Source organism: Egretta garzetta, unplaced genomic scaffold (genome assembly GCF_000687185.1).
Source record: "Egretta garzetta isolate BGI_Z169 unplaced genomic scaffold, ASM68718v1 scaffold94, whole genome shotgun sequence".
Classification (NCBI taxonomy): Eukaryota; Metazoa; Chordata; class Aves; order Pelecaniformes; family Ardeidae; genus Egretta; species Egretta garzetta.
In genome coordinates this window covers 6,723,838-6,751,627 of record NW_009259683.1, presented here as the reverse complement: position 1 = coordinate 6,751,627, position 27,790 = coordinate 6,723,838, and the positions used below count along the sequence as shown (strand labels likewise).

At 38.2% G+C, this 27,790-nt stretch overlaps 1 protein-coding gene across 1 annotated transcript in view; it reads right to left on the bottom strand.

Moving 5' to 3' along the window:
• OSBPL3 (oxysterol binding protein like 3) overlaps positions 1 to 27,473 on the bottom strand; it is a 67,201-nt gene extending 39,728 nt beyond the window's left edge. The window contains exons 1-2 of the mRNA XM_009638664.2: positions 27,353 to 27,473; positions 3,479 to 3,720 (exon numbers count right to left, since the gene is read on the bottom strand). Of these exons, the coding sequence (XP_009636959.1) occupies positions 3,479 to 3,571 (93 nt within the window). The 5' untranslated portion in view covers positions 3,572 to 3,720; positions 27,353 to 27,473. The remainder of the gene's footprint in view (positions 1 to 3,478; positions 3,721 to 27,352) is intronic.
• Positions 27,474 to 27,790: the final 317 nt, after the last annotated feature.

The following is a 27,790-nucleotide window of genomic DNA, read 5'->3' as shown; positions in this document are numbered from 1 at the left end:
TCTTCCTCCTTCACTTTTCAGAATTTCTTTCTACTTAATCTGATTAAAAGAACTGCTGTGTCAGACCAGCAGGACAGAGAAAAGCACCTGCCAGGCAGATCCGTCATTAACCTGCAAGCAATGAGCCTAGCTCTGAAGGTCCCTGAGAGGTGTGCAAGTGTTTGAAGGAGGACTAAGAAGCCCTCTATGGAGCTGGAAGATGAAGGAAAGAATATCAAAATCATAGCACATCACTCCCTAATCTGCACAGCATATGGCAAAATTATTTAAACTGTCATGTTTATTAATAAAAAAGAAAAAAATCAGTAACTGTTACATTGTACTCTTCTACCAGGGCTTTGCAAAAAAAAAAAAAAAGTCTGAAAAAATCTGCTGAGGTGTACGCTGCGCTTGTGATACTTTTTGGATTAGGGGATTTTTTATAGAACTTTAGATTACTGCTCTTTTCTTAATAGAGCACCTAAAGTGCTGTCATTTAAACTGACATGCAGCTGAAAAGGGCGAATTAAATAGCTCTTAAACAGTGGCATCACTCATCCCCAGCTTTGTCAGCCCTGAAGTAGGTGGCTAGTAGTAGTACAGACTGCAAAGCTCCAATTTACCAATACAAGAGGCTGAGCGAGAAAAGAAGCCATTAATGATATAAACAAAACTATTTGATCAGGTGTGACAAGAAATCCTCTGTGGGAAGTGGGGAGCAAAGGGACAGGGCCCAAGAACATCCTCACTGCCCCGACCAACAATTTAGATTTTATAATATATGCTATGGTTTACACCACTAAAGACAGGGTCTGTCTAGCAAGGTAAAGATCTTTATAAACAGCAAGACTAGAGCCTTTTGGGGAGCAGGAACAGGGAGAAGACATCCGTTCCTCACCCAAAGCAATGCTGTGTCCAGGCCAGTAAGTCTTGCAGAGTCCTGCCTCTGTTAGACCTAGAGGTCCATCTTTCCACCTGCAGCACAGAAGATGATATCTAACAAAACATTCACTGAAACATGCTGCCATGACAAACTATAATTAACAAATAAATGAAAAAAAACATACAGGAAAATGACCCCCAGAAGTTATTTTCAAGTAAATATCCAGAGTGCATACTGCACAGTCTATTTAAATCTTTGTTACCCTCAGCAAAACAGTCTCTCCTGTAAATTGCAAGACAACTTCAGTGTGAAAAAACAGCCATGTGAAAATCACCAAAACCATCAGGGAATTAAGGAAGAAACAGCAATACACAGCCATGCACATAAACATGACAATGCTGAAAGAAACTGTAATTTAGAATATATTTTCTTCTTTCTGAACTTTGCTACTTTGAAGACAGACCTCTAGATCATTTCGGCAGATGCAAAAAAAAGTTACAGGATGAGTTAGAAAGTTACTGCACTTGGTAAAAAAAAAGGAAATAGAGAAAGCATATTCCTCATAAATATTAGAAGTCCCTATTCAAAAATAAAAATATCAGAAAGACCAGTGGAACCTTAAAAAGCACATGTAATTGCTAAAAAATGTTTGCAAACTTTCAGACTATATAGAAAAAGCAAGCAAGCAGAGCTTTTAGCCCTGCTTAGTGATTGTTTCCCAGCATGCAACAAGTCACACAAACTCCCCTACTTCTGCAGGCTTGCCTCTGTCATTACCACCCCCTGAAAACATGGACAGTCAGTAAACCCATGTAGGTTCCCTAGATGCAAAAGTATACTGTTACTTACTTGGTATTGCAATGACTGACCATGAAAAGATTAATTCTGAAACATTAACCGAAGCAGAGATCCTTATCACCATGCCCCATATTATCACGAAGAAATATCAACTGTATTGCCCTTCAATAGACACTGGGAAACAACCTACTTTATACCTCCATCTAGCTTGACCTGAAAGGTGTATGTGGCAATTTAATGTCTGCCTGACCATAATGAATGAGCATGGAGGTACTAGGAATACAACCAAAACACCAAGCTGCACCCTCTCACCTTGGTCAGGTACACCTTGCATTTTTGTGCAAGGATCAATGACTAAAAAATTGGGGATGGACAAGATGACACTAAACTTCACTGAATTATTCCTTTTCTCCAAAGGGAGCAGGTGAGAACAAAATGCATAAGAAATGGGACCTCCTAATAATAGTATCAAAAGCCTGAGCTAGCCAACAGATTTGTTCATGTTAAATGGTAGTAAGCAAGGTTCTTGCAGAAATTGCTTCTGCATAAGTATGGTTGATTATGCTGGCTGTGTAACACACCAGTGGATTTAGTCATGCTCATGTAAATCTTATTATTTAAATACTACATGATAACACTTGATAGACATGAACTGTTGAAGCAGACAATACCAAATGTTTTAAATTACACTTTTTAAAGATAATCTCATAGCAAGGATATAAAAAATAATGTTGCGGGAAAACAAAAAAGGCATCTTGAAAGCAAGGATTTTTCTTTGCTCAGTATACTAGAAATTCACAACACTTCTTACAAGCACAACACTTTAAAAGGCATAAATTGCTCAGAGATTTGTCTGCCTTGCCAGTTGTATGTACAGGGACAGAAGTCCCAGAAAAGCAGATGCTATTTCAAAACACAGCTGAGGTCTCCAAAGCTTTTGGGAGATTGGGATGCTCAATTCCAATTAAAATTTCAACCCGAGGCAGCTCCAAGAGCTTCACTAAGCCAGCATCTGTACAAATAAAAGTTTACACTGAGCATATTGCTCATGATTTTACAAGCATGGATTGAGTGTGTTTAAGCTTAATTCTCACTGTGGCTGCGGGTCAATGTTTCTTGCCCATAAACAAAAGCTGTCTTCAGCAGTCTCACTTGACAGGAGGCAACACTCATAGACATGTCTATTAAAACTGTAAGGTTTAAAGAATAGCATCATCTCTAAAGAAAACAAAGCATCCTTTGCATTAGGGATCCAGACACATCACATTACACAAATACTTATTTTCTTAACTATAGTTCTACAGCAACAACCAGCACACATAGGCACTCACAGGCACTTTTTCATTGTCAAAGAGGCCCTACGTCAAGTTTCAGAAAAATGTGTTCTCTTTCATACGTGCATGCACATTTTCCCTGGAAACTTGAAATAAGCAGAGCAGTTACACAATATTTTACCACAGAAGTGGTATCTTACAGGATAGATTTGGGATTTCAGGCTCAAACCACTGAGACCAAACCGCTACAGTAGCAATATTTCACTATAAAGACACCATACACACACCATGGTAGAAATTCCAATTCACTGTTAGCATTCCAGTTTTACAAATGCCTGCTATTCAGTAATGTGTGTTTACTGCATTTGACTTAAAACAAGATGCTGCTACCAACCAAAGAAAACAGAGTAAGGAAAACAGAGAAGTGATGAAATAAAACAAGAAAGCACCAGGAAAACAGAGTTTAAGAGATTCGCCGATATTCAAGAGCAAAAGTACCAGCCAATCTTAATAATTTCAGTTTGGTTGAAAAAGTTTGTACTACCTGTCGACTTCCCTGCTTGGAGGAGCAGCTGCTAGTACTTCTTGAAGGAGACAACATCTTCTGGGATACACCAAAGCTTTTTTCTTCACTCATGATCCAATACGGTTTGTTTCATGTAAGCTCACTTAGAACACCATTAAAAAGTAATTAGAAAATGTGTTGGAAGACTCCCGAGAGAAACGCAGAACTCATCCTTTACCCAAATGCAGTCCAGTGGCATGATCTGCATCCCATGGAAATTCCTAAAACAGAAAAGAAAAAGAAAAAGCAAAGTTATCAGATGCCATCTCCTACTGCCATCCTGTAGCATGGATCATGAAATTATAATAAAGCCTTTGGTAATACAAGCTGACTGCTTTGCCACACGCTGTTAGAAATAAATTCAACAATCATATTAAGATAAATTTTCAAGCCTCAAACAGGAACAATAAGAATTTTGGATCTTAAACATATGATTTAATTGCCACTATTTATTCAGAGGACAAAGTGCAGTATCAAGCATCTCTTTAAAGCTCTAAATTAACAATAAAAAAAAAAAGGTTAAAGACATGCAGAGTATCATAAATATCTATGTAAAAAGAACCAAACATCCACAAAATGAGAAGAAAATACCTAATAAAATGTCTCACAAAAAGGATGGTGATTAACCCCAAAAATCCCTCTTTTTCCTAGTTCCTTGGTAATTTAAACAAGTAAGCATGGCTTCAGGTTGTAAGTAAAAAAAAAAATATCTCTCTATAAAAAAGCAGTACATAAAAGTAGTGAGCAGACAAACTCAGCTGCATAGAGCTGTGCATGACCACTCTCACCTGGAATAAGAAAGTCATAACTATTGTCACATCAGTTGTCTCAGTGACTGGAAGAATAATTAACAGTCTGTTTAATAACAGTGCTGTTTGCAGCATATGCAAATAAAAGCCATGCCAGAAACTCCCAATAACGGATTTCCAGTGTGGGCAAGAGTTGTCATGGTAACTGCGTTGTTTTGGTTTTTTTTTTTTTAAACCAAGCAGAGGACATAACAAAAGGGTGATGCTTTCCAAAATTTGGGGTGGTGGAGGAGCTTTATGAATTGTGTATCACTTCAGATTTTACTGTGTCAGGCAAGGAATTTGCAAGAACCACCACTGAGGGAGGTAAGGAAGTTTCCACAATGAGAAGAGAAAGTTCATTGCCGAAATTGGGAGACACAACTTCACAATCCCCTCACTCGTGCTGTCAGAACACTCCTGAACTGGGATCACTCATTATTGAAGTTTGCCATTCATTTTTTCTTGAAGAGGCTTAAAAACCTATTCTGAGAGAAGCGGCATTTTAAGACCCCTAGAAAAATTGCTTGTGTAATTTGAAGAGTCTGTTTCCCTTAAAAAAAAAACCAAAACACCAAACCAAAAAAAATCCACAAAACCAGGTGCCGTATTTAAGATGAAGACAACAGTATGCTGCAGAAAACATCTCTTCGTACTGCCGTAGTCTGAAGCATCCACCATCCAAAGACATCTTCCAATCCACAGTGCCTCTCTGGCAATATAGTTTGCTGTAACATTTCAACCAACATGCCCTCTTTTCACCTGAAACAAGGTCTCTCTTCATGGCATTTACCTTACCTGGTTAGAAATAAACAATTACCCCCAGAGCGAATCTATGCTCAGCATAGATAGTCCTTTATTAAAAACTAGCACTTTTAATCGGTTTAGATTTATCTCACTTAACCCAGGTTTTCAACTGTGGAGTAAGTATAAAGCATAACTTCCTTGCTTAGTTTCAAGCTGTGTTTACTAAAAGAGTTTAATGATAGCATCTCTATTAACAAGCAGAGGTCAAATACTCACAACAGGAACGGAAACACGCTTCCTGCAAACTCGTCGTTCAGATACCCCCTTGAAAGTACCGCGCAGCAAGTGCTTTACTTTTCTGGCACTGTTTGCTCAGATACCCACCCGTCCTCTTCACCGCTCCACGCCCAAAAAGAGCACTTTATCACTTGGGCTTTCACTGGTGACTAACTGGCATTTTAGCAAAGATTGGCAGGATTCATGGCAAGAAACAGGCTCTAATCTGCAGCAAAATGCCCTGAAAGTTGCTGTCACCAGTACCTTGTGCGTCTATCTCCAGGACACACTGGGTATAAGTGAAACGATGCCCTTTGCCTGTTTGAACACAAAGCACAATGGGTTGTGATGTTCTGGAAGCATCAGATAATCATGAAAAAAAAAAACCCCCAAGGTCTCATGGACTTTAACACAAAAAGCAGCCATATAATGAGAAGAGTATTTCTATCACCATAGCTTTGGTGCAGAGTCTAAATGAAGTTAAGGTGTGGCTACATTAGCATTTTAGGACACAACAGAAGGGCACTTCTGCTGCACATCTCCTGGCCCCCCCCTCTTGCCACGTTTAGGTTTGCACCGCAGGGCAGTCTTGGAGCATGGAAACCAAATCCCTTCTGGATGAAATGTGCTCCAGGAGTGCATCCAGCGCGCAAGGTGGTGAGCCCACAGCACCAGGCTAGACCTAGTCCTGACTAGTCTCTTCCTGATGTGTAGATGTTGTCCTTGCCTTTAACTGGTTCACTATAAAGGCCCACTTCTATCACACTGCTCTGCCTGCTACCATTGACGTGATCTAGACACAGACTTGTGCCACCTAAGTACTTAAGATCTCCTAGAGCATTTATCCTTTTGGAATCAAAAAGAGAGAGAGACGGGCACTTTTCCAGAATTCAAATGAGCTGAATGAAGGTGGCTCAGCCACCTAACCAGAGGTGCTTAAATGAGGGGCAGGAGACAGTTTGGGTAAATCTGACAGAGAGCACCTGAAGTATTTTGTTAGTCTGCTTCCAAAATTGAATGTCTGAATTTTCCTTTATTCCTTCAAATTAATTTACTACGCAAGCTGAAGAAAACGCTTTTGTTACCAGCCCTGAAGAAGGCAGGAGTGAAATGTACCCTCTCTCCAAAGTGCTTTATTATTATTTTATTGGTGTTTCCCAGCAATTTAACTTACTATCTTGAGACTTCCAGATTTGAACATGGAAGTGTATGTGAATAACGAATATGGCCCCAACTCATCTGTGAAAGCTGCTGCATGCTCCAAAAACCACTTTGTGCTCCTTTCTTAAAATTCTCTTCAAGTTCCAGAAAAAAAAAACCCAAACCTGTGGTTGCCCTTCAACGATAACCTACTTAGTCTTCCGGGAAGGTGTGAAAACACTGATCCTGCATCCCAAACTGACTCTCATATTCTGGCTGACAGCAGCAGAGACTGGGCCTCTCTAGGGAGACTGATATTTCATATTACCTGTGGAACTTAAGGCTACCAGGTACAAGAGCAATTACAGCTTTAAAACAGGCATAAAAGTCAGTATTATGCTAACTAGCCAAGACTGCAGATAAAATAGAAGTTTTGAGCTCATCATGATCCAATTGCTTCAGGTTCAATGTATTTTTCTCCTCCCCATGCCACAGGACAGCCTCAGAACTGTGTTTGTTCCACCTTTCCCCTGGAGCACACAGTGCCACTTACTTTGGTCTACTCCAAAGACAAATCAAAGGTATGAGGCTGAGGTAAGTCCAAATAGATATAGGACAGGAATTTTCACAAATACTAAGTATTGGCCTAATTCTTCACTGTCAAGTCAACAGCAGCAAAAGTATGCCAAGAGTACTTTTGCAAATGACCTCACCAGGTGTGTTCTGAAGAATTAATAATACATGAGTATCAAATATTATTTATAACTACTACATCCTAAACCCATAAGCAGCATTTATCTCTACTTATCATCTGTTACTAAGTGCCTTATCATTCTACATCAATTAGAGCTAATGTAAACATATAACAACATGTACAACAGGAAGACTTATTTTTAAAAAAAAAAGTACTGTCCCAAGTTGTCCTGAAACCTTTAAAATTGCAGGGGTTCAAAGCAACCTCTCAGCATCACAATAGATCTCTTGAAACTCTCAAAGGAATAAGCTTACAGCAAAATCCAAGTTTATCAACATCTCACAAAAGATGAAAAGCAGAAATTCAGAAAAAAAATGGAAAACTGCAGTAAAAAAAAAAAATCAACATAATGCAATTATTTCTGTTATGGCTCTGGAAGAAAAATAAAGCCTTAACAGCTGCTTCAGAGCTGATTCAGCAGTGAAAGAACACTGAAGAGAGATTTTAAACAGCAAAACTGGAAGCGTACATCTCATTCTATAACTGTAGTCAATTCAGGTTTTGTGGATGGAAGAATAAAAACAAAAGAAAGCCTGATGAGAATCATGTGGACACAGCAAGCACAGGACTGAGCAATCCAAATCAGAGCTGCAAGCAACACTGAGTGACTTTCACAGAATTAAAAAAGAATCTGTGCTGAAACCTTTGCTCTCTAGCTAGTATTATATTAAGTTACATCCACTCAAATCCAGCTGGATAAACAAAGCAACAATCTTTTCCAAGTAATGTTTTCATGGCTTTCTCTGTTATAGTTCAAGTTGTCAGCTTTAATCTATCCCAGTGTCTCGTCTGGCTCAAAAAAGGAAAGACTTATCTATAGACTACAGGTACCCCATGTACAACTACTGGAGAATGCTTTTTGAGGAAGGCATTGGCTGTTCCTGATTTACCACCAGATTCATACTATTGAAGGGCAAAGCACACAAATACTGTAATGTTGCTAGCTGTTCTCTTCACAGAAGAAAACTTGCAGAAGCAAACATTAAATTGTTTAAAACAACCGAGTTATTAAAACTATCTTTGAAAGCAAAAGTTCAAACAACTTAGGGAGACCAACAATGACAAGAAGTATTTCAAAACTGCCTTCCATCAGAGAGGTGCTGTCTCGCTAGACGTCATTCAAATCACCACCTCTGCTGAGCGTTCTGATGCTTTCATTAGCCCCGGACACATATTACTCTCTGAAGTAGTCTGTGATGCAAAGAAACAGTTACTTCCATCTAGACGACCTCCTTGAGAAGGCTATTGTAGTAATTAAATCATGCTACCTCAGTGAGGAAATGTTAGTTCAAACAAAACTCTCCTAATTGTCTAATCAAGAGAGACAGAGTGGGAAAGGGAAAAGGCTAGACAAATGACAAACGACAAACATACCGCATTTAACACCAGATTACTTTTCATGTGTGATGTTCAGCACTTGATGAAAGAAAATCCTTTACGTTCCAATGTACAGAAAGCAAAAAAACCAAACCAAAACCCCAGAAACAATCCACTAGAATACATCCCAAGAAAGACGTGAAAGAAGAACATATATCAATGTCAAGTCTCATCGGACTCTCCTGAAGCAAAGCAAGTATCTGCTATTTTGCTAACCCTGGGGGCAAATAATTCAATCCTTATATTAGAAAAATCTTACATAAGTTTAGAAATAGGTCAATCGGCATCCGGAAATATAAGTATATATAAAGATACCACCATTCCCTCACATCCACCACAGAAACTGACTATAATACTGCATGCCACATGATTCATTTTAAATGCGTAATCTTGACGCTGCTTCCACCCCCCCAGGAGATCTGCAGTAGATTACACTTGTATAAAAAAACTTGCTGGGTATATATTCTAGACAGATATGTTAAAAATCTTGGTGACTAGCAATGCAGAAAACACATGCAGTAATAGCTGTATTATTACGGTAATTAGTCAGCTATCATACCACCTTTTCCACTCAACTTTTAATCGCAGCTGAGAACTAACTAATAGGACTGACCTACCTGACAGTCAGGTCCTAAATAATTAATTCTCCTTCTCCCCACCCCCCTTTCGGAAAGAGCCTTGCCTAGGGACAGCCTGGCAGCTCAGGGCTCTCTCGCAGGAGCTACCAGACTGAGCGGGGTCCCGTGTGCCCTCTCCAGCTCATGGCGCGACTCTTCCAGACTTGACTGAGAAGCCAGAAGCTGGGGGACTGGTTTGTGACCCAATAACAGAGGGGTTCACAGTCTCCCTGTGGAGAGGGTGGAGCAAAAAATAACAGCTACTGAGCTGTGATCAAATCCTATGCTGGGAGCACATGCACTGCATACAGCAGTGCTAACGAGGCCGACAGCCCTCCCTGTGCTCAGTTAATAAAGAAGCAGTGGGTCTGTTTGCACTGGAAGCGCTATTCATCTAGAGAAGACCTTACAAGCGAAAAGAAAAAGGATGATCAGGCAATAGAAAAGAGAGAAAGGCTTATTATCATTTTCAGTCAGAAAAGTAACAGGTATGTGGTATCATTTTACAGTATGTACTAAAAACCTTGGAAAGACCCATCTGTCAGGGATAACATCCCAGAGTTGGTACGAGTGGAAACATTACCAGCTTTGGCACAAACTTGGCTGCCTTTCATTTTTCTGCTACCTGTTACTGTTTAAAGCTTTGCTTTGTTCACCAAAACAAAGATACTCCACTATGCCCGAAGGATTATTCCTTTTTAAAATTGCACTCGTTATTGCTAAAATGTTGTTAAATACACACTGTTTGTTTTCCTAGGTTGTTTTGATAGGCACAATGTTAGTTCTGGAAGTCAGTGCCTTCTCATGGAAATATCTGTCAGTCTGCCAGCATGTAGTAATTCAAGATCTTAAGACAGCACTGCCTGCACATCAAGACGACGACATCACCTTCCTGTCAAATCATTGAAGGCATCTGTCTAACTTTGAATCAGACTGTCTCTCTGAGACCTGATAAGCTGCATAATGCTGTGAGATGCATAAATCTACAAAGGCTGACATCAAGCAATGTATGTTATTAAACCAGCTGATGCCACTGGTTTCACTAAGGAGAAAGAAACCCAAAACCAATCACCTGTGGTTTCATATAGAACAGCAAATAGGACCACTGGAAGAGTTTTGGTGGCCCAGGAATGATCCTCACCACAGTCTGAAGAAAAACATCATGGGGTAGGTATGAACAGCAAACACAACACCGAGACCCTTTATCTCACACAGGAAAGCTAAACATGTTCATTAAATAGTGGCAGGATCCAACAAACCTGTTTTGTCCTCTTTGATGTGGTGGTTTACCTTTCACCTTTAGCATCCTCTATTTTCTAACAAAAAAATGCCAACCACCAAACCAAAAATACCAAACCCCCCAAAAACACAACCAAAAAACTAGGGTATTCCTCCCAGATATCTGTTTTTCCATGAGACACTAGAATTGTCATGTATGTTTTGTGTATGGCGCTTAATTTCTAAAAGAAAAAAGTTAAGAAGGAAACAGCGCTTCCTTTTGAGAATGTTTAGTGCTTCTCCTTTATAAACAGGCCTATTAGCTCAAAATTTAAATTTCATTAACTTTAATGACCATGGTAACAAGATTCAGTTCTTCCTACGATATACAGAAATTTGTTTACGCACTTTATGAAGTGTAATGACCATGGGTTATGAAAATGTCACATTTCTTCTTGATTGACTTACTATATCCTTTAGAGGCTTCTGTCTCTGAGTCCATTCCAAAACACCTTTTTCAGTGTACTTTACAACATTAGTAGTTATAAATGCAGACAGAGCTACAGCTTTCTTTTAACTATTATGCAGATTATTTCTCTACAGGAGGTCTTTAATATTAAGATAGCTTGAAACATCAAAAGAGGCATGTAGTATTCTCAACAAGGGCGGGTAGTTGTTAGCACATTGGTGTTAACCCTTTCTAGCATCATCTTAGGCAAGGGGCCACTAACATCCCAACACTGTTTCTGAATACACAACATGTGAATAAACTTTGACACTTTAGATTTGTGTTGTAGGAAACAATTATCATGTATAAAGTATACTGAGGACAGTTAGTACTACAAGTGCTAAGTATTTTTGTTATTAACGCCGAAAGAGTTTGTCAACTCCAAGCTTGCAATGAAAAAAAAAAAGCAAATACAAAAAAAGCATTCAGAGAAATATGTTTCTTTTAAATAAAAATTAAAAATGTTAAGGTTTGGGGTGGAGCTCTTCAAGCACAGGCAGGACAATGTTTCGCTTAGAAACATGTATCAAGTATATGTATGCAGGTGACAAGAACCACAAGAAGCAGATGCAGATGGAGTGAACCATGCTCTTGGAAGATTCAGCATCACAGTTGGTCTTAAATCCACTCATGTTTATGACTGTAACAAACACCTTGACAATGGGAACCAGGAAAGAGGTTCCACAGATCAGGTTTTCTGCAACATTATTCTTGTGGCATAGGATAAAGATGAACTGAAAGAGACCTAAAGCAGAGACATGCAAGATGTGGGAAATGAAATTATAAATGTGAATGATTACATGAAGTGTTTTGTGTAAATAATATGAAATAGGAACTATCAATCACAATAGCTGGGTCAGTCAAAGAAAATGCAGGCTAGAGATGAGGGCCTCTAACTAGGTTAACAGGGTAACTCTTGAGCAGGAAAGAGACCATAAAAGGGATCCCCTCCCCATCTCAAATGATAGAACCCCACCACCATCTCCTTAAGCTCTGGAATGCTAGAGGGGAACCCAAATACAGCTAGGGTTACTTTAGAGGCTCTATTTGGACAGAGCTGGTAAGAGAACTTTTGACCTTGAAAAAGGAAGAAAGTGAACACAAAGCTGCAGAAGCAGCAACCATGCTCAGGAAGAACAGAAGGACCATTTCAGAGTGCTCTCATGTCAGATCTTGTGCTGCCACTGCCTACCTACAAAGGAACAAAATCTAAAAGCAAGTTAGGAGATTGGCCAAAAAGGAAAGCTTCAATTAAGTCTGAATAATTTAACACAATTACAATAGCCCAGAACAAGGAAGATGTATAGAGTTTTAATGCACTGTTTGTTTATATAAGTCTACTACAGGATGACATCCCAACGTGAAAATATGGCCTGCCTCCAGCAATAGAGCTCAGAGTTAATGCAAAGTTGCTGAGAAGTTTTATGGGTCTCAGTAGCAGCTCAATGCCTCCACTGACAGGGGAGAGCTTAAATTCATATTCACTTTTAAAACTGCCAAAGCAGTTAAAGAAATTCTTGCTCCCAAGCAATTTGTTACTGTCCCTTTTCTGGAGCTCAGTAGTTCCCATGCCACAAATAAATAAATTTAAAAAAAAAAAAATAAAATAACAGGAGCCCTCCCTAATCCACTTCAGTGGACAGCCATTTGTCACAGGGGGTAGTTTCACATACTTTGCTTTTGCCAAAATGCAGGGATGGTCATCACCAACTTGTGGGCAAGAAAGTGGAAGCAGTATTATTTTCAGCTGATCCAGACAGCTCTGAAAAATATACTCTGTCCCTAATCTTACATTTAGATTCAGGTTAGTACAAGCTACCAGCTACCTATTTGAATTTAATTAAAAACAAAAGAAATTCTGCATGATTAAAAAAAGCTTCAGCTACACTCCCATTCTCAAGCATTTTTAGAGGTTTAAAAGATGGAAGGTTTTAATTATGATGCCTCAGCAATATGAAAGAATGAATAATTTAAAAAGAACTTGATTTGAGCTCAGTGAAAGGGTGCTACAACTTAACAATTCATATTTGTTATTTCTAATGAGCACGCTCATTTTTTTACTTCAGTTCCAGTCATTGTAAACAGGCTCTAGAGGCAGCAGACCACAACGTGAAGAGTTTTATAATGTGTGCAGTCTAGCATCTTGGTTGCTTCATAGCATTTTTGAGGTTGGTTATACTTGAACTGCAACTAACAACTGGATTTTAATTATAGGCTATAAAAGCAGTGCTAAACAAAAGTGTTTACAAGTGATGTAGATTCCCTTTAAACTGCTTAATATTAGAAAAAATGCCATTTTTGGTCTTTGCCTTCTCTCTCTCTCTACTCTCCTCCCAACCTCTCAATATTTTTGTGTTTGTTTCTAAAATGCTGATGTATGGTACTGGCTTTTCTAGACCACCAGGACTTAAAACACAAAACCAATTTAAACTTGTTGTTAATTATGAATAGTGCAGCATAAAGTGCATCCTGACATACTTAAGACATTTTCCACAATTTTGCATATAATGCACTTCATGAATTTCTGAAGAGGAAAATAGGAAAAAAGCAATTTCTTAGAGGAAGAAGCTAAAAAGGGGGTTTATTTTTAATAAAGATATGCCTAAAATAATAACATACAAAGTTGCAGGAAACGTAATATCAAAAGCTAATTTCTTAACAGACGGAAGTCATGCCCACTTCACCCATGCTGACCTGCATGGTTTTTATCTTAGCTTTCATTAATATTCATCTTTCACTGACCATGTTTTCCACAATTTTGCCAGCAAGTGATACTTTTAGGAAAAAAGTTCTGAGAAACTCTTTCAAGTACATCTTTTTTACATGGTAAAATATGGAACGCATAAAGGAGGAAAACACCTTTATAAAGTTTATGACATAGAATTGCACTTTTGACATAAAACTGTCTTTTCAAAGGCTCCTCCAGATTGAAACTACGTACAAAGTTTTCATGAAGTCTTGACCACAAAACTTGAAGTCTGCAGACATCAAAGCATTTTCATAACTCACACTTTCTTCTAGAAAAAAATACACCTGTGCCATACAGACAGTTAAAACAATCATTGAACTGAATTTCATTATTTTGTTCTATTTAATTGTGAAAAGGTATAAAAATTATACGCATGTAGAATGCAAAGAGCTGGAAAAGGAATGTGAGAAAAAAAATTACTGTGAATGGTAATTTAAGTCAAGAGAATTTAAAATTTCCATATAAAATGCACCCAATCTCTTCTCCTAAGCATTATGTTATACTGTTTTTGAGAGCACATCATAAAATATGTCAGAAATATTCAAATCTTTTACTTTTGCTACTCCAAAATGATATGGATTTACATGGAACATCACATTAAAGATAAAGCTTGGAATGACCGCTGGCAGTGGGAAGATTACATTTGGAGAAATTACATCATCAGCATTTGCAGTCTTTCAGTCTTCTCTTCTGTACTCAAAAATAAGAAAATAAGTGAACTGTCTGTCCTAGCAGCAAACAAACAAGGTGGCCATGGGAGCCAGCAGTCCCCCCACTCCTATTTCAGGCTGTCATTCTCAGGTGTGCTAACTTGCCTGACTGCTCATCAGCACCTGGGGAAAAGAGCAAGGTAGTTTGAGCATATTTTCACTTCATGTGCAACGGAGAGACTGCTGCAAAAATAGCCTTTTGGAAAGACTTTCCTGGAATAGAAGAGGGGGAGCTTCTATGTAACAAATTCCTTATGGATGAAATTTATGAGCTGCATTTTGTGGTCAGCAACATAAAGGTGTCGAGAAAAGTACCACACATATCTGATAAACCTGCACATACAGACAGAGAATCAAAAGGACAAACAGTTCCTATTTTGACTGAAGGACCAGCCAGCCCCCTGATGTCCCTCATTATGATCACCTTCCAGAGTGGAAGACTTGCACTAACCTGGAGAATAATTGTTGTTGAAGCTATTCTTACATTGTTCCCAGAGTGAGATGACTGAAAGGTCGTTAGTTCTGTAGTGTGATTTTACAATACCAGTTGGGCAGATGAACAGTGAAGGTGATCATTGCTTCAAGTCAGTAATCAAATGATAAAATGAAATACAGTGATAAAGCAAGATCTCCTGTAACACTCCAGTATCATTTGCATCACCTAGAGAGATGATTTTAGGAATAGATCACTAGGCTGAATGAGTGAAAAGGTGAAAGTCAAGAAATACACAGCACAGCAAAACAACACATTTCTTGAGTACTTGGTGTTGTATTTTGCCTCTTCATTTTTAGTAAACCAAATTAAAATGCTGTTAGAGCTGCATGCCAGTTCATTTAGGAAGCCTATACATCAAAATCCAAATAATTTATATATGTGTCAAGTACAAAAGTTATGAAATTACTTGAAGAAAAAGAATCTGATCTCTCTCCTTGTGTTTCTCTCAGCAACATTAGGTTTTTCAACAAAGATTTTGAAAGGGGGGCAACTGGGGAGCCACATGCCAGGCTTGGAATACCATCCGGTGGAAGCTGACCGCATCTTAGTGCTTCCCAAAACACCCACCCTAAAGCGCAGTTCATTTAGGCGGCTCCAAAACTGCATTAAACTTTCACACTTTACATTTTGCTTTCACATAAATGATAGCATTCCCAGCCATGCAAGTTTGACCTATCACCAACCTATTAAAAAATTCAGTTTCATTCCCAAATACTGGATTTAAGTTTGCCTTTACTCCCTATGGCATCCAGCAACTCATTTTCAAAAGCCTGTCATTTGCTCTTACGGGTTGTTTATACAATTCCAGCACACAGTGCTTTAAAGTAATTAGAGCTTCCAGTAAATGCTGCAACACACTGTTTTTGCTGCCTTGTGCCGAGGGAATCTGACTTTATATTAATTTTGCCTGGGGACTCCAACAAACTGGTCGAACACAGTTCACATGTCCTGTTGCCAGCTGGTACATTCACAGTTCCATCTCCCTCCATCTTCCTCCTTGCCCCACTCCCTGTGCCTGAAATACTTTTCTAGAGCTAGGCAAGGACATGGAAAAAGCATGAGGCATTTGGAAGTTAAAGCCAGCAGCTTAACCACCTTATACAGCAAATTTAAGAAGCTTAAATTCACCAACAAGTGCAGGAATTGTCAAGTTGGACCTTATGCATCAAGCATAGGAAAGTAAATACATGTGACAAATGCATTTCTTCTGACTCGAATGTAATGATTCTCAGCTACTGTATCGAAATTGCTACATGTTAGTTATGTCTTAACAAACCAGAACAACAATTAACATTTTGTACGTAATCAACCACTGGCTTTTTTATATTCAGAACCAATTCCAGGGACCCTGCAGGCCTCACTTTTCTTCAGCTGAGTAAGCAGCGAGATGTTATTCCAACAACACCCACTTGAGTAATTAGCCTTCATGTCCACGTGCACAGGGTATTTCACAGGTAACAAATAAGTCAAGTGAAAGTCAAATAATTCAAATCAGGTCTCCACAATTTCTCCAAAACCACTAAACAGCCTTCCATTTGATCTTCTCTGTAACATACTGAATAAGGACTTATTCACCACTGGTAACAGGAATAAATAAATAATCAGCAATGCTGGTTTTCACAATTATTTCAGAGTACTCTGAAACACAAACACATGCAGAAATGAGCACTTCTTTTGTGACAACAAAGTATTCTTTATACAGGAAGGTATAGAGCTTCCTTACCCTGAACATTGCAACATGCTACTCTGTTTCACACCAGCTAAAGCAGCAAATACCTTGCTAAGGACACTTTGCAAGACCTCAAATAAAGCTTTCCCTAAAAAAAGAATAAAGGCCTATTGTTCTCAGACTCCAGCTTAATGACAGGAATTTTACTGACTAACACTCAATCACAGCAATTGCATCCTGATGCTGCAAGGCTGAAGGACAATTAAAGGTCACTGCCTATTAGATTACACTAGCCCCACAACAGACCGTGTTTGGAAGCTAAAGCAGAAGCCCCTTAGCTCTGAAGCTCTGCTTCATTGCAGAACCTGAACAGATCTGGACATTTCACTCAACACCTGCATCACTTGTGCTTTCTGAGCTGGCCACTGTACTCAGATCCATCAGTATGCCACCTGCCTGGAAGAGTCAGGTGGGCTGCAGGCTTCCTCTTTACTGAGTACACCTTCAGCAGCTGTATTCCATTTACCAGGCTAGGAACTTCTGCAGCACCTTCCATGGCAAACCCCACAGTTCTTGCTGATCATAAAGCTGCTTTATTTCCAATATCTATGCAAGGTATATGCCTATTTATATACATGCTTTCTCTACATACATCTACTGTGATGCTATCACCTGGTTCAAGTAGTAATGATCCTTTTTTAATCAAGACTTAGTGTGTAGATTTATTTTTTCTATGTCAACGCCTTTGTGTTTTAAATGCATGCATCTTATCTAGCATGCTGTGATCAGATGTCTGGGCTATAAGTTAAATAAAATGTGATGCATAGTTATGTAACCGAAAAACATTAATTTATCTTCCCACGGGTGACAAGTAACAGCACAGCTGGAGTATCCCTCACATAGCCTGACATCTAGGCAAAAGACAGTGTTAGTGGCTCCTTATCCCTTGCAGGTCACTATTAAAAGGGCCTCCAGCTTACAGCCAAAGATCCCACTTAGAAGAATTCCTCAAATTTTGTGCTGCTAGTCATGAATTAACCAAGTCTGAAGATGCCAAGAATAATAAATCCCAAAATATTCCAATCTGCCTAAACAGATGCACACTAAATAACCTACGGCTTAACCAACATAACTTTGCAGAGGTATTTATATCCTCCTCCAGTAGGACTTCAAAGAAAAGAAGAAAACTGTGATAATCATGTATGTTAAGTTGTGTTTCAGTCTTAATGGGGGATTTTCAAAACCTTTACATTTGCTTTTTCAAAAATACAAAAGAGGGAAGGCAACACTGACAGGAATAAAATGAAATAGATTTAGAAATAAGGTTTTAGCCTAGTTATGTTTTACAGAAGCCTGAAATCTGTTCATAATTTGAAAATGTCTTTCTGCTTCAAAAGATACATCTATTATACGGAGCCCAATATCTGATTTTAAGTGCAGAAATACAAAGTTGTAAGAAATTCTTATCACTCCTTTCTTTCATTCCTTATATTTCTCTAACGCCTCTAGTCACTGTCCCCTCCATCTTTCAGCTGTACCATCCTCCGTACTTCCCACTGCCATGCAGAGATGATGACTATTGATACGTGGTGTTGCCCTCCTACCAACACATTCACTGTTACTAAAGCACAGCTCATTTCAGTGATACTGTTTTGACATACTGAAAAACTGAAAGATACTCAGTATTTTGGAATGTTATGTGGTTCTTCTTTTGACAAATACTGCTGTGATATTGTTCAAAAAAATATTCCATCTGAAATACAACTGCAGGGAGAAAAAACTTAAGAACACAGCCAAAACCAGCAAGAGTTTGCAGGCACTTCTGGGGGTGGGAAGAAAACAGCCTCAAATGAAAAATGATGTTTCCCATTGCAAGTGTCTTGAACAAGACATCTCAATTTTGTCAAGTGAGATTTAATGACACAGTGTAAAGCTGCTTCACTCTGTGTGTGTGTTTACTCCCACCCTCTTTCATTTCAAGGGCCAACTTTGTTTGTTTTTGCAGCTGTTACAGTTCCTTACAGTCATTGCTTTCTTTAGCTTGGTGTTTAGGGATTTCCTTTTTTGTAATGTCACTTTTTTTTACTTAAATGAAATGAGCATTATTTTTCAAGCTGATACATCAGGTCATGGCAATTGTTGTCAGGAGAAGTAATATACACCACCCTTGAAAACAGACTTGTTTTTGCCAAATACATCCAAAGTCAATCCTTATAATATAAATTTATTTAGCTTTGTGTACACCATCAAGCTATACACTTATTAGAACAGGATGTGAAATTCCTATAAACTTGAAAAAAATAATTTAAAGACATCCTTTTTTCACACCAGATCATAAGTCACCCTGATGAAGATTACAGAAAGGGTCTGACAAAAGGGCAAATGTTTTATAACTATTCAGGATAAGGACATTCCTCCATAGCATCTCATACTGGCCAGTGCCAGAGACAGGCACAGAGAAGCACAGAGTACATCCATCGCAGCAGCCCCCGCATACTGGTCATCTGCATTCCTTCACCAAGGAGCCTGCAAATACAGGGTAGACAGAAATCTCACAAGTTGAAGGGGAAAACGCTGAATCATGCCCTTAACAGCAATTACTTAACTATCACCATGTCTTATTAGTGTGTTCTTTTAGATTTCCTTGAGAACAGTATCACACAAAAAAACCCAAAAACCAAAAACCATATGCAAAAATTTTAAAGGTGAAGTATAAATTACAGTTTGGCCAGATAGAACAAATAGCCTTCTAGATTCAGCGTTTAAGCGGAAATATGAATTACAGCCCAAGGGAAGAATAATTTTGTATTTAGGAATTGCTGGTCATGAGATGACTTTGAGAATAGGCAAGTGAACTCCCTCACTCTCCAACCATCCCCCTTGTGGGATTTGGGCTAGTAAAAGGAGAGAAACCTTGTGTCCAAATTTGATACATCCAAGCATTTCTCTGGAAAATTGCCCCACACAGCCTACTTTTGTAGAAGAGCCCACACTGCACAAAGCCAAGAAGCAGATTTAAATGGAGCAACATACCCCCCACTTTTCTTACAGCCAGCCAGCCACAGTCCTCCCTCGCCCACTGCTGGTCTCCCTTTTCTTCTCTCCAATACATCCCCCAACAACGAGTGAAATAAAAACAAAAATGCATGCTGTCAAGGACTGATTGACAAGAAAACCAAACTGAAAAGTGTATCAGTATTTCAGACACAGACGTGAACTCTTCTATAGTTGGTCATGCAGCAAAGATACAGCACGTGCAACAAATTCTCCAGCCCTAGTAGTCTGCTGTAGAAAAACACTCACTTTTATTTACCTTTTAATTCCTTTATGTTTAAAGAGAATGATGAGTGTTCATTAATACTTCTTCTAACTACAACACTACAGATCATAAAACCTGAGACTAACCAGTGTTGATTTAAAAGTCTTCGGTAGTTAGCCCTTGTGAAATGTACTATTGGAAGCAAATTACAATCTGATTGTTATTCAGAGTGTGGTGGTTATAGCTTTTGCATATTTTATGACCTGTTGTCTTTCACATTAAAAGAACAGAAAGGAAGGAGACAGGAGAGCTGTGTCGTCGGTTTCTCAGAGGACAGGTGAATTCTGTCACCCCAGATGATGAGAAAACATTAGAAATACTGAAATTGTGGTCATTAAGGACAGCCTGAAAGATCAGCAAAAATAATCTTGTCAAAATGTTTAACTTTGAAATTCTATTTCTGAAGGTATGATTACACTGCCTGACAAGCGGCTGCTAAAAATGATTTAAACTGAAAAAGCAAATTAAAGCAGCATATGTTTAAATGGAAGGTTCTTAGGGGACTAACCACGGGATTAGGAAAAACTGTTAATCACTCACTTGGAATCAAGGCTGCTCTAGAAAGTTAACAGGAACTTTTATATAGCAACATCTTCTTCAGGTAATATATGCTGCCTAGTCTTAAGTGCTGTATATTGCTCACTCAAAAGGGAAAGGCAAATGGGAATTGAAAAAAACTGCTAATTCTTCACCTAATAAATTAACAAAATACCAACAAACTGTGCAAGGGAATAGCTTTTATGCTTCTGAAGTACAGCCAGAAAAAAATCAGTACAGTGGTACAATTGTATATTTCTGGCTCAGTAAATTAGTTCCTTGTATGTCACCCGTTTTAAAATTTAGTTTTAAAAATTACTTTCAGTATTTTAATCAATTTCAATGAAAATGCAGTTTACCACAGATCATACCAGAATATCATCTTAGTCACCATTCCAAGAGTAATAAAAACTGTAAAGATAAGAATCTGAATTAGACATATGTGATGTTATATAAATTACTACTTAATTAAGCAAATATGTACAGCTGTCTGTGAAAGTACTTTGTTTTGCTACGCTAAATTTACTACCAAATATCCACATAGAGTTTATTCCGTTTTAATGAGAATCAGTCTTTCCATATCTTCATAAAAAGCAAACGTACAAAAAGATTAAAGCCAACTAAAAAAAAATTTCTTCTGGATTTAGGGACACTTTTGTAGCTTTCTGGTATCACCTTAATTTACATAACCACAGAAATATGTAGCATGTTTCTTCTTTATGGACAGAGAACACAGTCCACTCTGTTTATATTTTCTCATTCCCATTTCATTACAAGGCACTAAATTTAGTCAGAAGTTTACTAGCTATGAAAGCCACCTACAGGCATAGGAAGTTTGCAAATTGATACTACCCTCATGACAAATCGAAATCCGCTGAACTTTTCAGTTCTTAACTTTGCAGCCGGCCTCCCTCCATACAGTGGAGAATCCAGTTTCCTTCAGAGTCCCAAAGCTTGAGCTAAATGATTAATGCTTTTTCCACTTCTCCTGAACCTAATCTTTTCTCTCAAAAGCTGCTGACTAGATGCTGGAAGGTATTACAGGTAAAACTATAAACTAGCTTATCTTACGGTACCTTTTACCTTGCCAACCCCTTTATTAATATAATTTTGTCTGGTGATGACAAAAATAAAATCAGCAGCTAGGGAGTGGCATGTCATTAAGTGTTAAAAACTGCACTAACAACCAGTTTCAACCTTCAGAAGCAAAGAGTTGCTGCCCAATGAAAGCTGGCATTAAAATCACACATAAAAGGACAGGGCACTTTCGAACACAGTTTTTTACTGTTGCAGTGAGCACCGCTGTGTCTGACTATTATTGTAGCTGACAGCATCTACCTTTTAGCTAACATAAGAGCGCCCCAAAATTAAAATTATTTCTTTTTGTAGCATTTGACAGCCTGTTAGCAGTTCCAAACACTTGCTGCACTACAGAAGGACAACTTTCTACTATCAACAGTTTCATTAATCACTTAGTATTAGACTTCTAAAGTAGAATAATAATTTAAATTTCTTTGATTTTTCTGAAAGCACAATTCCTGCCGTTTAAAATGAGCCACTACTTCCAGTACATTCAAACACACCTGTGGAGAGTTGTCAAATTGTTCAGATATTTAACTACTGGGAGTAAAAAACTCCTGGGGACACACATATACATGGATAAAACTTAGTCGAAAAAAAAAGAAAAAAGAGAAGAGGAAAACTTTTGGTACTTTTTGAGGTAAGGCATCATATGAAATCTAGTCTTAGATCAAGAACTTTTCTTTAATAACTTGTCATCCTCCAGAAATACAGTAGCAGAGCCCAGGTCTGCTCCAGGAAATACAAAAGCATAGAAGCCACCTGGACAGAAGGAAAGACCAGTGAAAGTTACAGTAAAACATGCTGCTGTGCTGAAATCTTCTCAAAGCTTTTAAAAATAATTTTATAGTATATTGCTCTGATGCTCACTACTGCACCTGCAAGTTACCAGCCAGCATGTTTTACAACCTACCAGATAAGGCCTTGCCTGGTTTTCTGCCAGAATGTCAATGTTTTTTCAACGTAACTTCAGGTGATGAGAGAATATATTTTTCTTCTCAAAAGGTCTTCCTGTAGTTTTGTAACTAAAAAGCATGTGTCTCCATAGTAACCATTTTCTTCCATAAGGGCATAGCATGTGCTATGTAAGTCAGTAAGTTTAAAAAAGTCATTAAACAAGTATTTCAAACACATTACATTTTCATAAATACATTTCTGTTTATTAATCACTACTGATAATTATCCTTGGTCAGGTTTGACCTTTTTTCATCCTTCATATATGCTTTGATAAGATGTGTAACAAAAAAAAAAAAACTACAACAGATCACATGCTTGGACCAACATGTGAGGATAAAATGAGATTAAGCCACATCACTAGAGAAGCATATTGATAGTGAACTTTACACAGGTGGCTTAAAAAAAACTATACTGTTAACATTTTACTCAGTCTTTAAATTAATCTTTATTTCTCCTTGAAAAGCACCTACTTCAATAATCATAATGTTTTTCTGCTTAGTGTAGGAAGTGTCTTCAAACCTAAAGGAACAATGCAACTTTTGTTTCTTCTTCAAATACCTACTGCTACAGGAACTTGCCTTATGAATTCAAATGAGGATATCACCTTTTCCCAAAAGCAAATGGAAGTAGAAGGCATTTAAATTAAGTCAGTGAATGAGCAAAGTGGTCAGAGGCCAAAACCATACCTCATTCACTAATACACATGCCAGGATCAGAGATTCAGTCCCACATCCTCACTACCACACTACTAAAGGAGTTGCTCTTCATAAACAAATTTCTAATGCCACTCTTGAGATGCGACAAATCTGCTTTCTGATGTATCTGAAGCATTACTTTTAATTTTCACATGGTGGACAAATAAACAGCTTGCCAGAGTTCACATAGCAAGGATGGGAAAAAGTTACCCAGTCTTTCTAAAAAATAAAAAAAAAAATACAGCTGATTGAAACACCCATTCAAACATATTCTGAAAGACAGAGATGTTATCTTAGAGGTACTGTTAAAAGCAGGGACAAGTTTTCATGGCTTCTTCAAAGACAAAACTAATTTACATCAAAGGACTGACTGAGTTCATGACCTCCAGATGAAAAAGCATGTGCTTCTGCTCAGTGAGAGTGCAATGAAAACATTTTCAGTGGTAAGAATCTGGACTATCTGTATCACTTTCTGCAAGCAAAATGCAGAATCTCACTTTGTAAAATCCTCCTTGTAATGCCAGTAAGAAGGCAGTCTGTTCCGGTTCCTAAAATGAAGGGCAACCAATCTGATTGCCTCTGGAATGATGAGACACACAGCAGTTGCTACTTTTTTCTGCATATAGGCATAAAGAAACGACAGTTTGAATAACAGGAGCTAAAATTCACTATCTTCTCTTGTAAGTTACTTTTGGCTATGCTAATTGCCCATTTTAAGCACTTAAGTTTGTAGTCTCTCCCAGGATAGGAAGCAATAACTATTAAAAAGATCGAAATTTTCATGTCCGAGACATACCATGTCACTACAGCAGGGGGAATGGTCTGTGGCCCTGACACTGCAGGACCAAGGAGTTCACAACCTTTTCACACCATTTCAAGCTCAACACCAGCCTGACATGTTTGGCATCTACAAGTGACAATTTGCCGTAAAAGACGCATTTAAACTATGGCTGGTTTACAAGGCTGTATTCATGAAACTGTGCCTGTACACTTGATCCACCTTTTCATAATTTCACAAATATTTGATTTCTACTGACACAAATTATAAAAATTACTTTATTCTGTAATCATACTAAATCAGTAGTCCAGCTGTTTCCAACAGTTACTCTGTCTAATCAGGTATTACCCAAGACCAAAGTACCTATGATTGAAACTAAAAATTACAAATTATGCTCCTATGATGTAAAGTTATCCTGCTTCTTCACACCTCCCCTCCATAGATGCCATCCATGACACTCAGATGTATAGTTTATTTTAGCCTCAAAGAATAACACCACATGTTTCAATAGCAACTAGTAAGACAGCAAGTTATCCTTTTTCTCCCCTTCTCCACGCTTTTTTTTTTCAGGAATATCTACCTATGCTACTATCCACTGAACAAGTTAGTGCAAGTATTCATAATTAAATCCACAAGAAACACTTTGGAATTCATCTGAGCAAAGTAGCTTGAATTCATAGACATGAGCTTGCGCACAGAACAGCTAGGGTTGTGCACATTCGTTATTTTTGCATTTACAAGTATATGCACACTAAGATTTGACTTCATTTTCCTTTGAAGGAAGTACGAAATGACACATTTTAGGACAGAATTTAGTCTGTACAAAGAGTTTCTCATATAAGACAGTTAGTAAAGAGCCAGCAGACGATGTCGAGCTGCCAATATTCTTAACATTTCTAACAATATTCAGCTTACAAAGTAAAATTAAATACCTTTCACAAGATTTACTCTGTCAGCAGTCCAAGCGAGAGAAAAATCAAAAATCAATGTACATAATATTTCTACTGAAGAACTAAGTTTGGAGTTTTAGGTTGGCAAAACTGAGAAAAATACCAGTAAAGGAATACACAGCAATTCCATGAAGTCTCTTACATAAAATTTATGAGGATTGAGGAATGAGAATCATTTCCTTCACTGTATTTCCCTATGTTCAAGAGAGCAGTAAAGAATTCCTCTAAAGGCTCAGTGACATATGGAAACTGCTTCTATAACAGCCATAGATTCAGTTTTCAACTTCATAAAAATGAATTTAAGATAACTTCACTTTAAGGTGAATACACTTTGAGCACCAAGTACTGTTTCTTTCCTTTTTCAAAGGCATAAAGCTCTTCAGTGAAATGATACCATGTGTTAATGTGAGATTTAATATATCTCAAAAAAGGGTGTTACAAATTATTAATGCATTCCAAGAACATATGCCAACAGGATGGTACTATGTCAGTATGAAACAAAAATATTATTAAGATAAATAATAGTTCTCATTGCAGCCTTCTGCTACAGCTATTACAAGAGCAATGAAAATTCTCTTTTTGTAACTGCTCAAACTCTGCTAGTTTTGTATCCCTGTAGATCTACCACCCTTCCTTTTAGCAACTATCAAAATTGTCTTTCAATGGAGAACATTCTTGCATTGGAAAGATTAGGACAAGCAAAGTGAGGGCTTGCCCTGACTTTTTTTACAGGTTTCCTGCATGACTTCATGTGAGGTCATGAACATACCTGTTCTACAGGAACCCCCTCGGTAAATAAAATAGCCACATGTTGCATACTGGGGTTGCGCATGTCTATATTCATTTCTGCCAAGTACACTGAAACTTTTTGGAAATCATTAGACAATCATTAAACGTTGCTTTGCTACTTAAACAAAAAGCTAACTATTTTGAAATAGAATTTGATAAACTCTGCTATCTGCATAGGTAAAAGAATCCTATAGCAACTGGGCACCTCCCAGAGAACGCCCATTGTAGCAGGATGGCAGTATCTACCAACACAAATAAATCAAGTAGATATAAGTATTTGCACTCCTTGCTCTCCTCCTCTGACTTTTTCAGCTTCTAATTGGTAGAAGCTGAAAACGCACATGGATGTTAGCGTGCTTTACAGAAGCCACATCTAGCAAAGATTCAACCCTTGTGCCTGCTACATACTTCAGTTTTCATGACTCATCTCCAGCTTCCTAGAGGAAAATAAGTTCTACTGGGCAATATACAGTTAGAAATACCTTTTACATGCTCACAATAAAAACTGTGAGGGATACAGCCTAAAAGAATTCACCAATCTTAAAGCAGTGACTAAGACTACACACAGATATAACTGTAATGGGAAATTAGTGCAGAACAGCAGTGCCATATTCTACTTTACAGGTAAAAGATCCACGTAAGCCTGTTAAGACTGATTTCAAATCATTAGTTTATATACAAACACAGGGCTGTAGGAACTGCACAGTTCAGAACATCCAGCCTTCCACAACTGCAGGCAAGTATGTAAGTTATATGCATGCAAGACCTACAATATCCTACCTGTCCTATGTGCCCTATAATATGTATTTAATGTCTGTAGGTTAAAAAGGCCAAGAATATCCTAAAACAAACAAACAAAAAAACCCCACAAACACCAAAACAAAGAGTTAAAATGCAGCACAAGCAGCTAGCCAGGAAGCTCAAGTGCATTATCAACATCCCTACCCCAAAAGAGAAACTGTTAAGCATTCAGGATGCACTGTGAGTACATTTACTGCTATCAGAGAAGGTAACGCACTGCAAGTGCCATGACTGGCAACATGACTTGGGACACAATTTCCTGCTAATGATAACTCTCACAATTAGTGAGCACTCAGGCAAAACACACACCCACCAGCAATATGAGAAGTTTTTCAATATCACCAGTAACATCATCTCAACCTTGCCAAAGCCCCGTCTTTGCCTGCAGCCTATAGAGAGCATTTCAGAATGAGACACAAACCACAAAGACTCCAATGGTACAATGGGTGAGAGGACCTTCCTGACCCCAGAGGTGACCAGGGGAAACCCCAAAGCCTAATCTTGAAGGGAATCCAAACATAGTACAATCCAACACATAGTATTTTTTCCAGTTCCTTCAAAAGCAACACAGCTGTAAAATAGTTTTGAACAATTACCCTCATCTCAGCAGAATATAAGGTTACATTATCACAACTTCAGGTTTACCTATTCCATTTTCTCACTACATCCTTCAATTCTTCTTCTAGACATATAGTTAAGCACAATGTATCATCCCCAAAGCCACCTATACTACAGTCCTCTCCCTTTCTCTATTGATGGGGTGATTCTTCATAGCAAGAAGCTTCTTAATGCAGGTTCTTTCATCGTGTCCTCTCTAGGCTGAAACAGGCTCCACATCAATTTAACTTCTGCTTTCCTATAAGGAGGGCACCACATCCGTGATACAAGACTAACTTACAGTGACTGGGTAGTCTCTCAGTGCCAACTATGAATCCAAATCTCCTCTTCTTTTACAGCAGCAAAAGTCTGAGCAATTCCTTTAGGCAAGAACTGGTAAGCTCTAATGAGTCTGGTGTTAGATCTGAAAAACAAACAAAAAATCAGATGAGAAATAAAACTTCCTGCTGCATTGTCTTTCCATACCTGGGAAGCACGAGGGAGATAAGGAGTGTGACATATGAATATCCCCCCAATATTTCCCTAAAATACAGTATCTACAGCTACATCTTCCTCTCCTGAAAGATATGTATTAGAAGTTCAGGTTGCAACATTCTCCTATATAACTAAGCAACTAAGTTCTAGTATTCTAAGACACTAACAGAGCAATGCATTTCATAACAGAAATCTTTCTTGCCCCAAGGATCTGGAATTGTGTGCAACTCTACTGAGGGTGTAG